Source organism: Geotrypetes seraphini, chromosome 19, assembly GCF_902459505.1.
Source record: "Geotrypetes seraphini chromosome 19, aGeoSer1.1, whole genome shotgun sequence".
NCBI lineage: Eukaryota > Metazoa > Chordata > Amphibia > Gymnophiona > Dermophiidae > Geotrypetes > Geotrypetes seraphini.
The window spans coordinates 31273870-31287033 of record NC_047102.1 but is presented as its reverse complement, the minus strand read 5'-3'; the positions used below and the strand labels follow the sequence as shown (position 1 = coordinate 31287033).

General features: G+C 41.1%; 1 protein-coding gene across 2 annotated transcripts in view; it reads left to right on the top strand.

Annotated features, from left to right (window-relative positions):
* The window catches only part of LOC117352238, a 74404-nt gene that overhangs the window by 18470 nt on the left and 42770 nt on the right, over window positions 1-13164 (top strand). For both annotated transcript variants that reach the window (XM_033928550.1, XM_033928551.1), the window contains exons 2-3: window positions 9185-9258; window positions 9859-9944. In XM_033928550.1, coding sequence (XP_033784441.1) covers window positions 9193-9258; window positions 9859-9944 — 152 coding nt within the window. In that variant the 5' untranslated portion in view covers window positions 9185-9192. The remainder of the gene's footprint in view (window positions 1-9184; window positions 9259-9858; window positions 9945-13164) is intronic.

Below are 13164 nucleotides of genomic sequence, written 5' to 3'. Positions count from 1 at the left end.
CGTAGCCAGTAGAAGGAAGAAGGTGTTGATGCCCCTGTACATATCATTGGTAAGGCCCCACCTGGAGTATAGTGTTCAGTTTTGGAGACCGTATCTGGCGAAGGACATAAGAAGACTTGAAGCGGTCCAGAGGAGGGCGACAAAAATGACAGGAAGCTTGCGCCAGAAGACGTATGAGGAGAGACTGGAAGCCCTGAATATGTATACCCTAGAGGAAAGGAGAGACAGGGGAGATATGATTCAGACGTTCAAATACTTGAAGGGTATTAACGTAGAACAAAATCTTTTCCAGAGAAAGGAAAATGGTAAAACCAGAGGACATAATTTGAGATTGAGGGGTGGTAGTAGATTCAGGGGCAATATTAGGAAGTAGTCAGCGGCATTCTCTCTCAGGATCTTAAAGGCAGTGATCCCTAATTTAAACTTGATCTTTGTGGTTATGGGCTGCCAATGTAGTTTCATATAGTAGGGCTGTAGGTATTCTGATTTCTGTAGTCCGTATAGTGTCTTACTGCTGCACTTTGAACTAGTTGTACACATGATAGCAGTGTTTTAGAGCAGGGGTCTCAAAGTCCCTCCTTGAGGGCTGCAATCCTGTCGGGTTTTCTTGTTTTCCCCAATGAATATACATGAGATCTATGTGCATGCACTGCTTTCAATGCATATTCATTGTGGAAATCCTGAAAACCCGACTGGATTGCGGCCCTCAAGGAGGGACTTTGAGATCCCTGTTTTAGAGCAAATAACTAGTGACACTTTACAGTACTCTAGTCAAGATAGGTTTAGGGATTGCACTAAAATTCAGAAAGCCTCTGTTTTGAAGTATTTTCTGATGGATCCTTAGCTTTCTCATCACAGGGAAATATTGTTTTATTGCTGATTTGTATGTGGTTCTTTATGGATAGGTAACTATCAATTTCTACTCCTAAGATTTGAGATTGTAGTTCTCATGGAAAATCTGTGTCTACTGTAATCCTTAGAGGCATTTGTGGACTTGGTTTTTCCTGAACCAGAAATCTGTCATTGATAGGATTGGAGATAATTAGAAGGATAATGCAAATGAGTGTAACATTGTTCTAATAGGAGCCAGGCAGTGACAGCTCAGTTAGGCTGGGAGTTTTCAGTGTAATGCTGGGAAGTAATCTCTTTATAAACTGCTCACAGTCACAGCAGAAAGCAGAACTCTTTGCAGCTGCTGCTTGCTGTTCTCATGCTCGGGCTACGGGGGGTTCTCTATGGGTCTCTTTGTTACTTATTCTGAGATCTCAGCTTTCCTCTGAACTCACTCCCAGTGTGGGTGACTTTTTTTTCTACCTTCCTGAGCTTCTGGCACATCCAGAGACTTAGAAGTCTGAGTGTGTTATAACAAAATCAGAAGTCCAATAGAAAAGTGCCAGGATCAGGAGCCCCCCCTCCCAAACACACTTTCTCTATGGTACGATGTGTCTGATCATTAGTGTAGTGAACTCGAGGTACTGCTTTGATCCTATAGACAATGAATGGAAGTAAGGTCATAGGGCTCCTTTTACAAAGGTGTGCTTGCGTTTTTAGCACACGCAGCTACCCGAAAAACTACCAGCTGCTCAAGAGGAGGCGGTAGCAGCTAGCGCGTGCTATTACGTGCGTTAAGGCCCTAACACACCTTTGTAAAAGGAGCCCTTAGTGGATCAAGAACGGCTAAGCTCATAAGCAATTCATGTCTTCAGGGCTCGGTGTTTACACAATCAAACGTCCAAGTTTATTTATTTATTTGAAAATTTTAAATGCTTAACATATCACAATAGCAAAGAAAAGAGAAGTACAATACGATACAATCAATGGAAATAATTAAAATTATAGACCACAAAGCAAAAGAAAGTTGGCTCCAAGAATTGGGAATAAAAGAAAAAAGGAGAGAAGAAGTTTTTTTTGAGGACGCAACCCTATCTCTTCTTCTCTAGCCAGCCTTAAATGGTGACCATAAAGGCTACACAATAACCTTCACATCTTCCTTAGCTTTGAGAAAATCTTCCAATTGCTTGAGCTTAAAAAATCTCTTTTTACTAAGGTGCGCTAAGCGTTAACACGTGCATGTTAGTCTATGGACGCAGTAGCATTTAGCATGCGCTAATTGGTTGGCGTACCTTAGTAAAAGAGGGCGCAGGTTTTGCCGAACTGACTAGTCACATGACTCCTCTTACCACTTCTCCTGCTTTGGCCATTTCCTGAGAAAATCTGAAAGTGCTGAAACTTTTTGCTGTCATGTCTTCAGGGCTCAGATTTCCAATATATATATTTTTATTTTGAAAATTTTAATGCTTAACATATCACCATCCACATTCACCAGAAACTTTTTGAAGAATCCTTGTAATTATGAAATTATTATGAGTTTAATGGGTCAATCATTCATATTTGGACAACTTGTCTGCTGTACATTATTGAAAGAAGAAAAATAATCATTACCTTAATTTTAATCATTTAATACATTTAATCAAAACAATAACATTATAGCACATGTATTTTTGTATTTGCTTAAACATCCAAGTTAACTGATAAAGTTGGTTGTTTTTTTTTTATATCAGGCAGTTACACATATGAAAAACTTAAAATACTGTCTTCAGTAGTTCATCCATCTTCATCTTCTTGTTTGTTCATACTCTGGAAAAGAAAAACAAGCTTTCCTGCTTTATTGGATCCCAAACGATTTATCCATTTGGAATGAATGAGTCCAAAGGAAGATATTTTTTCTATGCCAGCAGAAAAAAACACTGCTGTTAAAAGTGAAATCCATTATTTCAACAATCTCTAAATTCCAAGTGCTTAATAAGTGACCTCTATCAGTTCACTGGTGTGACTTTCTTTAAAGAATCATCTACAAACATATTTTTTCTTGAATGGTTCCCCCTTGGCTCTGAAGTTTATTATACTAGGGGCATTCAATAATTTATCTACCTTAGGAAAGAAAAGAGGTTTTTTAAAAAATGTTGCTTTATTTATCAATATAATCCCCTAATAGCTCCATACACTTCATCCACTTTTCCTGAAATTACTTTAACCCCTTTGAACAGAATTCTTTCTGACCTTCAAACCAGGACATCATAGCTTCCTTGACATCATCATTACTTGAAAATTGCTGTCCACCGAGAGATTTCTGCAAAACTCGGAACAGGAAATAATCCGAGGGAGCCAGGTCAGGACTATAGGGTAGATGGTTAAGCTGCTGAAACCCACATTCTTGAATGGCAGCCTGTAATTGTCATGATGTGCCTGCTTTGAGTTTTCCTCTTCTTTTCTTCTTTGATTGACTTCCACAAAGCAATCATTGTGTTGGTGTAACTCTCCCTGGTTATGGTTGTCCTGTGTGGCATGAACTCCAGAAGCAAAAGTCTTTAATCATCCCAGAAAACAGTTGCCACGACTTTGCTTGCAGATTTTCTGTCTTGAACTTTTTTGGGGTGGGGGATGACTTGTTCTTCATTGACTGATTCCATTTTGGACTCATAATCTCTGTGATAGACCCAAGTTTCGTCTCCAGTCACCAAACAATGAAAAAAATTAACTTGGTCTTCACAGAACACCTCCACGTTCTCCTGACAGCACTAGAGCCTCATGGCCTTCTGGAACCCATCTTGCACTAAGCTTGGACACACCCAACTTTTCATGAATTATTTTCTAAACTATACCTGCTGAGACGCCCATATCTTCAGCTATTTGGGAAACCTTAATTCATCTGTCTGACAAAATTAAATCCTCAACTTTCTTGCACATTTCTGTGGAAATTGCTTCCACAGGTTGTCTAGTGTGAGGGTCATCTTCAATGGACTCTCTACCCTACTTAAACTGCTTGCTCCAAAATTTTACTTTGTAGGATAATGGGCAAACTCACCATAAACTGCAGTCATGTGTTCATGGGTCTCCTTTGACTTTTTCCCTTCTTTTGTGAGAAGTTTTATCACTGAACAGTGCTCCAAATCTAGCAGTTTCTTACTTGGTTTGCACGAGGACTCTCCTGACTTCCTGTCTCTTGGAATATTAGATTTGTACTGAGCTGCAACTGTGCATGAATAGTCTTGAGACATGTCAGAACATGCACAGACTTGTTTCAACACACTTGCTACTTTCTGTCATACTCAGGTAGATAAATTATTGAACCACTCTCGTAGTTGGTATTACAGATGGATGATTCCTGGTTAGGCATGTCATAGCTAGCTCCTTTTCAGCACTTAAGGTTTGACCCTGGTACTCAATGGAAATATTTCCAAGAAAATGAGCTGGAGACGGTGTTTGTCCATTCAATTTTTAATGCTTGTAATTTAATTCTGCCTTTGTACAGTTCTGTTTTTAAGAGCTCGCTCAGTTCCTTCCAAATTTCAACAGCATCGGCAGTAAAACAGCTATTTTTCTGTATTTTGTTTAAAGCTTCAGAAATGTGTTTCAGGATTCTCAGCATATCTTCAACGTTTCTCTTAAGCCCAATAGTGAGGATTTTGGCTGTAACAGTGCCATCTAATTTCTCTCAATTTTGTTCACAAACTGTTATCAAAATAGGCCATTTCTTGATAAACGGCTCAAAACAGTCCACTACAGAGTTCCACCCATTCTTTTCAGAAGTACGAGTATTTAGCAATTTCAACGATATTAGTCCTTATTTCTGGGATACTGAAGTCTTTGGCTAGGAGGTGCAACAAATGAGCACTGCAACCATATGGTATTCTTGTTTAATGCACCAACTATAATCTCTAGGTCATTTATTTGAAAGGACTGCTTATCAAGTCTACATACTGTATATGCTAATGATATCGCCATTGTATTTATAGTTGATTCTATATTAGAAAATACACTGTCTACAATAACTAGGTGTATGTCTATTATCTGTAATTGGATAAGGAACAATTTTGTACAGTTAAAAAAGGGGAAAAAATTTTTCTGTTGAATTTGGTAATGATTTATCCTTTGTAATAGAAAATATAACATATATAAATTGGAAAAATTGATCAAAATGTTAGGAATACTTATTTGATTCTAAATTAACTATGGAAGACCAAATTAACTACATAATTAACACCCTCCTCCCTTCTACTAGCCACAGAAGAGGTTTCTATTGCGACCCAGAGTGCTAAATGCAAAGTTTATTTTGTTACCATTTAATTTGTATGTACTGTCCATTATTTATGACTGTGGCTATGTATAGGTAATATACAGTATATAAAATTTTAAATAAATAGGAGTTGAGGTAGGTTATAGGAATAGTCAGGGACCACAGCACAGGTGATAGATCTGAAGGGCCGCCGCGGGAGCGGACCGCTGGGCAGGATGGACCTCTGGTCTGACCCGGCGGAGGCAAATTCTTATGTTCTTAAATAAAATTCCTATGAACCTCGAAGTTAGAGTTCTATTGTTCCTGACTTTCAAAGGTACAGTTTCAGTAGGGTTCCAAGATAAATTTGGCCTATCTGAGTAGGGCTTCTACATCTATGGAACTTTGTAAGGCTAACTCCTTTGAAAATGAGCCCCATAGGCTTCTTTTTTCTGGGCCTCCCTGACTGAGTTGTGTTCCAGCCTTGATCACATAAGAACATAAGAATTGCCACTGCTGGGTCAGACTAGTGGTCCATTGTGCCCAGCAGTCCACTCACGCAGCAGCTCTTGGATCAAAGACCAGTGCCCTAATTGAGTCTAGCCTTACCTGCGTACTTTGTGGTTCAGCAGGAACTTGTCTAACTTTGTCTTGAATCCCTGGAGGGTGTTTTCCCCTATAACAGCCTCCGGAAGAGTGTTCCAGATTTCTCTGGGTGAAGAAGAACTTCCTTACGTAAGAACGGAATCTATCCCCTTTTAACTTTAGAGAGTGCCCTCTTGTTCTCTCTACCTTGGAGAGGGTGAACAATCTCTCTTTCTCTACTAAGTCTATTCCCTTCATTATCTTGAATGTTTCAATCATGTCCCCTCTGTCTCCTCTTTTCAAGGGAGAAGAGGCCCAGCTTCTCTTATCTCTCATTGTATGGCAACTCCTCCAGCCACTTTGAGATTTTAGTTGCTCTTCTCTGGACCCTTTCGAGCACAATGTCCTTTTCATGTATGGTGACCAGAGTTGGACGCAGTATTCCAGGTGGGGGCGCACCATGGCCCAGTAAAGCAGCATGATAACCTTCTTCGATATGTTTGTGATCCCCTTCTTAATCATTCCTAGCATTCTGTTCGCCCTTTTTGCCGCCGCCACACATTGCGCGGATGGCTTCATTGACTTGTCTACAAGTACTTCCAGGTCTCTTTCCTGGGGGGTCTCTCCGAGTACTGCATCGGACATCCTGTATTCGTGTATAAGATTTTTGTTACTGACATGCATCACCTTGCACTTATCCACGTTGAACCTCATTTGCCATTTGTGGCCCATTCCTCGAGCGTGTTTGTCTCGTTGTAGGTCTTCACAATCCTTTTGTGTTCTCACCACTCTGAATAACTTTGTATTGTCCGCAAATGTAATCACCTCATCGTACCAATTTCCAGGTCGTTTATAAATATGTTGAAGAGCACAGGCCCCGAGCACCGAACCCTGTGGCACTCCACTCATGACGCTTTTCCAGTCCGAGTATTGTTCATTTATCCCCACTCTCTGTTTCCTATCCGCCAACCAGTTTTTAATCCACGTGAGTATATCACCCTCGATTCCATGACTCGCAATTTTTTGAAGTAGTCGTTAATGCGGGCCTTTGTCAAACGACAAAAATCTAGATATACAATGTTGACCGGGTCACCCTTGTTTATCTGCTTGTTTACTCCCTCGAAGAAGTGCAGTAAGTTTGTCAAGCAAGACTTTGCTTTGCTGACCTCTCTTCTCTGCTCTTGCTGAGTCGTCATCTCCTTGCTCTGTGACATAAAGGGGGTACTGTTAAGGGGGAAACAGTAGCTTCTTATAAACTCCCTTACAGGAGCAATTCTATAAACTGGCACCAAGGTGTAAGCACCATTTGCACATGTCAAAGGCATCATTAATTGATAGACGCCTGTGTACACTAGGTGCTATTCTATAAGAAATCACTTACCATAGCATCTAACTATAAGGAGGGCATACACTTAGGTGGAACATGGGCAAACCATGGATGTATCTACTAGTTAGATGTGCCAGCTTATTCCTGCCATTGACATAGTGTACGAGGCCTGCCTGAACATGGGCACTGCAGTGTTGACTTATACTATTCTATAATGGAATATTGGAACCAAGAGGCTGTTATAGAATTGGTGCTAAGGGTACGGCATCAGAGTGCCTAAACTGAGGTGCATGTTCTCGTAGAATTACCGTCATAGCCTCTTATTCTTTCATGTCACACTACGTGTAGCTATCTATATATGTAAGACCAAAATCTGTTATGAAGTTTGTTGTGTGACACACCCTCTTCTCCTTTTCCAAGAACAAATGGACCAGATGTAGTTCTGGAGACCTCACCTTAAAAAAGATATAAGCAGGATGGAGTCAGTTCAGAGGGGGCAGAGCTACTGAAATGGTTAGTGGCCTTCACAAACTGGATGAGAACAGACTTAAAGATTTCAATATACTTTGAAATAAAAGGCGGAAGAAGGCAGAAATGATAGAGATGTTTAAATACCTCTGTCATAAATACACAGGAGGTGAGTTTCTTTCAGTTGAAAGGAAAGCTGTAGAATGAGGGGACATAGGATGAAGGTGAAAGGGGACGGAGTCGTTTCTGAGGAGGATTCCATGAGGAAGTTCTTCTTCACCCAGAGAGTGGTAGAAAGCTGGAATGCTCTTCCGGAGTCTGTCATAGGGGAAAACACCCTCCAGGGATTCAAGACAAAGTTAGACAAGTTCCTGCTGAACAAGAACGGGCGCTGGTAGGGCTAGTCTCGGTTAGGGTGCTGGTCTTGACCAGAGGGCCGCTGCGTGAGCGGACTGCTGAGCATGATGGACCACTGGTCTGACCCGCAGTGGCAATTCTTATGTTCTTATGTTCACTTCTCATGTAATCTAATCTTGGAGCACACCTTGCTTTGGGTAGTGAATTGGGCAAAGAATTACCTGTTCTCTACTACCCTGGAGTGTGGGGGGTCAGGGTCGATTACAGCACTGAGTGTGACCTTCAGTATGAAGGAGTGCATGGACAAACTGCAGGCCCAGAATTGCAACCTGTACAGCCTCAAGACCTCCAGGGCCTAGGACTATCTTCAGTTTTTTAGAGTCCATAGCGGCAACTCTGCAAGTGGTACCCTAGGCTTGTGTCCCCTTCAGATGGCCTGTTTACATTGGTGTCCTGGTCTCTCTAGATTTCAACTGCAGTCTACAGCTTCCTTCCTGAGTGTGGCACAACCTAGACTTGTGGGACAATCCCAGATGTCTCCTTTGGGGAGTTCTTCCAATGTGAGCTCCTCTGCCGAGGAACTCCCTGTTTAAACCTAGTAGCACAGGGGTTTTGGCCCATCAACTGCCTGAAAATTTGGGCAGCGAGATTAGCACTGGTGGAGCTCCTCCCAGTGGAAAGTGGTCCAAGTGATGTCGGACAGTGTGACAGTGGTGGGCTCTCTCAACAAGCAGGGGGGCACCAGGCTTGATCCAAAGTCATTCCCATTTCTCCATTCATTCTTGGCCCTATCCAAGGGCCTGTACCCAGCTCACCTTCCCATCCCTAAAACCTTGAATCAGGCAGCTTTCCCTTTTTAAAATCAATCTTTCTGGGGCTCCTGCTACTGCCACCTTGCTGACTGAAAAGTGACACCCTATTGCTTTTTGCTCTGAGTGTAGTATCTGTCAGAAATGCCATAGTCTGCTGCTGTTTATTTCCCTCTGGTGGCATGTCAAGTGTCTTTTACTTGCAGCGTGAGTGCAATGGGTGTCTTAGTGTGCTTTTTTTTTATACAGCAGTAGCATCTGGATAGCTGAGACACGTCGCCAAAATTTCATAAATTTACTGATAAATCTGGAGTCCCCAAATCAAGCTCACACAGTTCCCAGGTACAATGCTTCCAGACTAGGCAGACCAGGAGGGATTCCTGTCTTTCCAGCTTACTAGGCAGAAGAAGTAGAGTCTTTGGTATAAGTACTTTATCGGCACAAGTGTTTTCAGACCCAGAGCTTTACGTAGTCCCTAGCCAGAAAGACAAACTATTCTGCAGAATTATTTGTTCTAGATGAAATGTTAGCACAAGACACCAGTACTCTCCCCTAATAGGTAATTTTCTCTTCCTTTTTCAGCTTCTGACATGAAGAAAGATATCGAAGCTTTACTAGCAAAGGAAAGAGCTGAGATCATCTCCAAATATGAAAAGGTAAGTATTTGGGGGCCTTCGAATGTAGCTTCCAAGTTGATTAAAAATTAGTTATACTGCTGAATCAAAAATTCTTAGCGGTTTACAGAACATTGTTTAACATTACTGTGGTGCATTGCCATTTAGTTTTAGCAGCCAAGTACTTTTTATTCATTGATTATTTTTTTTCATTGGAGTGGGAGATGTTAGATTGGGCCCTGGAGATTTCAGCAGAGGTGGTAAGAGCCAAACTTAATGGCAGAATGCATGAGATAGACTGAAAGGGAGAAATAATCCAACTTCGTGGATGCAAACAGTGCCCACACTTTGTGCTGATCTAGTCTTTTTTAATCAAGGCAAAAAATGTGCCAACTTTTTGTGTAGATAGAAATGTAATTGAAAAGTATTTGTATAAGTCTGAAAACATTCAAAATGCTTAATTTTCCTCCCCCCAACTTAATCATCTCAAATCCCTATCATTATAACTAGAGTTGGCAGTTTTAAGACCCTCAACAGGACCCGGGGTATAAATGGGTGGACTGAGCTATCTTTATTTGCCATCACCTAATTTCTAAGCAATTGATGCTTTGTTATCCTCCTTTTTCGTTTTTCTTTTTACAGGGGCGACATGAAGGTGCTCAGATTGATCCCTGGGAAGATTCTAACTTCACTTTGTATAAAGTCACTGATCGCTTTGGCTTCATGCAGTACGTTTTGATTTCTCTGAAATTTATGATCTAGTATCTCACATCACTTTTCATAGAGTATAATGTGCAATGTAGGAACTTATTTACATAATGAGCCAAATCAGAAATTTCTAATTTAAAAAATAAAGTACAATGAAAATAGCGGGGCTGCCAACAGATTGATACATTAATAAAACCATCCTTGTTGCAACTTCTGATTGCCATATGCTTACAAATTAACTTTCTGTCTAGGTTACTGTATTACCACAAAAAACCTAACAACCTAAGTTTCAAGTTTCTTAAAATTTGTTATCCCAAAGCATAATAAAAATGATAAAATGCAGGAAATGGATAAACAGCAAATACATTCCATCAAGTGACTGATGTGACTAACCAGAACAAAACAAACTGGCACATGAGGAAAGGGAAGAACTACAGTCAATGATAGGAAAGAACAAAAATAGGAAAAAACAAAAGATTTATCTAAGGTAGTAATCTCTCGTAAATAATTTGGGGCCGAAACAGCAGGGTCGACAAGGAATCAGGTCAACCAGCAATATTCATGAAGGTCTTTAATACAAAATTTCAGAAAATTTGAGACAAATCATTTTTTTTAACTTAAGTCTGCCTCAGAAGTCTAGAAAGTCGGCATAAATATAAATGAATACATTACTACATAAAATCTATATCTATATAAAGAGAGAATAAAACGTGAATAAGCAATCAATCCCACTGGTAAACATTTTTCTGGTTTGCCTTCTCTGTGGCATCTTTTCCTCTTTTTTTTTGTCTAAGTCACTGTATTCCCATTTCTGTTTGTGTTGACTTGTCAGGTTTTTTTTAAATAATAATAGCCAGCTTGTTCAACGAAGGGAAAGAGCTGGAGCAAAGATCCGAAGCAGTTGCATCTCTTCTCGTGCCATTGAGAGAACACCAATCTTCAATCCTGGGTGTGAACTGTGGGGTTTTTGTTCAAGCTAAAAAGGGGGAATGCCTTGTACAACTTTCTTCCTCCGGTTGCACCATCACTTTCATGCCAAAGATAATGGTCACAGAAAGGAAACACCCATAGTTCTGTCCTCATCCCTTCACCCCTCTGTAACATGCAAGGTATTAATAAGAGGTTGGCACACACCAATTCTTCAATAACCCATCCTGTACGTGCTCCTACCACATGATTGCTGCAATGTTGCACAGCCACAAACCCAACAATTTCACTGGATTTAGAATTCCAAATAAAACTCCTAGGGTATTGTTTGGAGTGGATAGAGCAGTGCATCGCAAACTGGGTGCCGAGGCACACTGGGAAAGAAGAGAGGCGCTGGTGCTGGCTGACTGCCTACAGGATGTGCCTCTCGTAGTCAGTCAGCCGGCACCAGCCCCTCTCCTTCTCTGCTAGCACCCCCCCACTGGCGTCTCAGGGACTTCATGCATGTGTGGACGTTGGCATGCACGTGATGTCATCATGGCAACGTCTGCGGATGCCTCAGGCTGTGGCCACTACATTTAGTGTGCCGTGGCTCGAGGAAGTTTGTGGGACGCTGGGAGCATTACTGTCTTCACAAGCACAGTACGTCCCAACAGCAATAGTGGTAATTTCTGCCACTTATAACATAAACCCTTGATCTTTTCTCTGAAGTTTGTGACATTCTGCTCGTATAGAATATTTTTGTTTAGACTCAACATAATGCCAAGGTATTTTAACTACTCATGAGCAAATTCCACTCCCAAGTTCTTAGACCATTTCCTTTTTTTTAAATACCAGTGCTTCTGATTTAACATAATTTTTAGCCTCATAATTTTTTAACACTACTACTACTAATTATTTCTCTAGTGCTACTAGACGTATGCAGTGCTGTACAGAGTCACAAAGAAATCATCTACGATTATCATAATTAATTTCATATTCTGATCGACTCGAGCCTCTTAAAGGAGCACCCCATTATTTTATGTGTTTTGTATGGGTTATTTTTGTACATTGTATTGTTGTTTTATTATGTTTTAGACTGTACGCTGCCCTGAAGGTTCTCCCTAGAGCAGGATAGAAACTTTTAAATAAACTTGGAATAAGCTAATGCAATATGTGCTTCCTATTTACAAACCCCTTTGTTACCAGTGGCTCTAGACCAGGGGTATCAAACTCAATCACATAAGGGGCCAAAATCTAAAACATAGGGTAAGTCGTGGGTCAAATTTTTTATTAAGATACTTAGGGGTCCTTTTATTAAGGTACGCTAACCCCTTAGTCTTAGTCTCTCCAACCCTCTAAATTTTAGAAGATCATCTCCCTGAGCCACTGGGGAAAGAAGTTGGTGGAAAACAGTTGCCTGAGAGAGGACTTTCAGCTGGAGAATTTCCTCATGCCCTTGAACTGCAGGAGTTAAAAAAAAACAACAACTGGTGGCCTCTATGCAGGCTTCCCTGGAAATGGAAGACCTAGGTCTTTAATTTAAAATTAGTGAACAGAAACACAGTTCAAGAGGTAGAAAAGGGAAAAGAAACCTCTCTGGTAGACGGTCGAGTATATGAAAATTTTCCTGTACAACTAAATTGCAGGGAAAAGATACTACCGTTGATTCCTTAAAGCAAGGTCTTACCTTCCGCTAATTTCAGCAGCGTGCAGAGAGGATCGCTGTAGCTGTAACGATCCTTGCAGGCTGCCATCGTCCTGAGCACCACCACATTCCCCCTGCCACGATCCTGCCCCTCCTCTGACGTCAGAGGCAGGATGGCATCAGAGGGAACATGGTGCTCAGGACGACAGCCGCCTGCAAGGATCGCTACAGCGATCCTCTGCAGGCTGCCGAAATTAGCAGAAGGAGCGGGAGGCACTGTAGCACTTCCTGAATCACACTGTCTGCCAGTGGGCCAACTTAAATTAAATTTTTTAATTGTTGGGTCAAATTTTACTACACCGCGGGCCAGAGTTTGACATGTCTGCTCTAGACTCAATAGAAAGAAAGAGGGGAAAGCAAGCCTCCTTGCTTTCTGTATTTCAAAGGTGTGGGTGATGGTTGCATGTATGGTGCTGTTACCAGGTTACAGAAGCCTGAAAATACCATCTCTCTCCAACACCTAAAAGAAATGATGCCATGATACCATATCAAAAGCCTTCTCTACATCTAGACTTGCTATAATAGCTCTTTTAAAGACTCTTGTAGTAGTCGTATTACCATTAGGACTTTTAACAAGTCCTTATGAATAAGACAGGGTAGGTACTTCAGAATTCAAGATGGTTCAG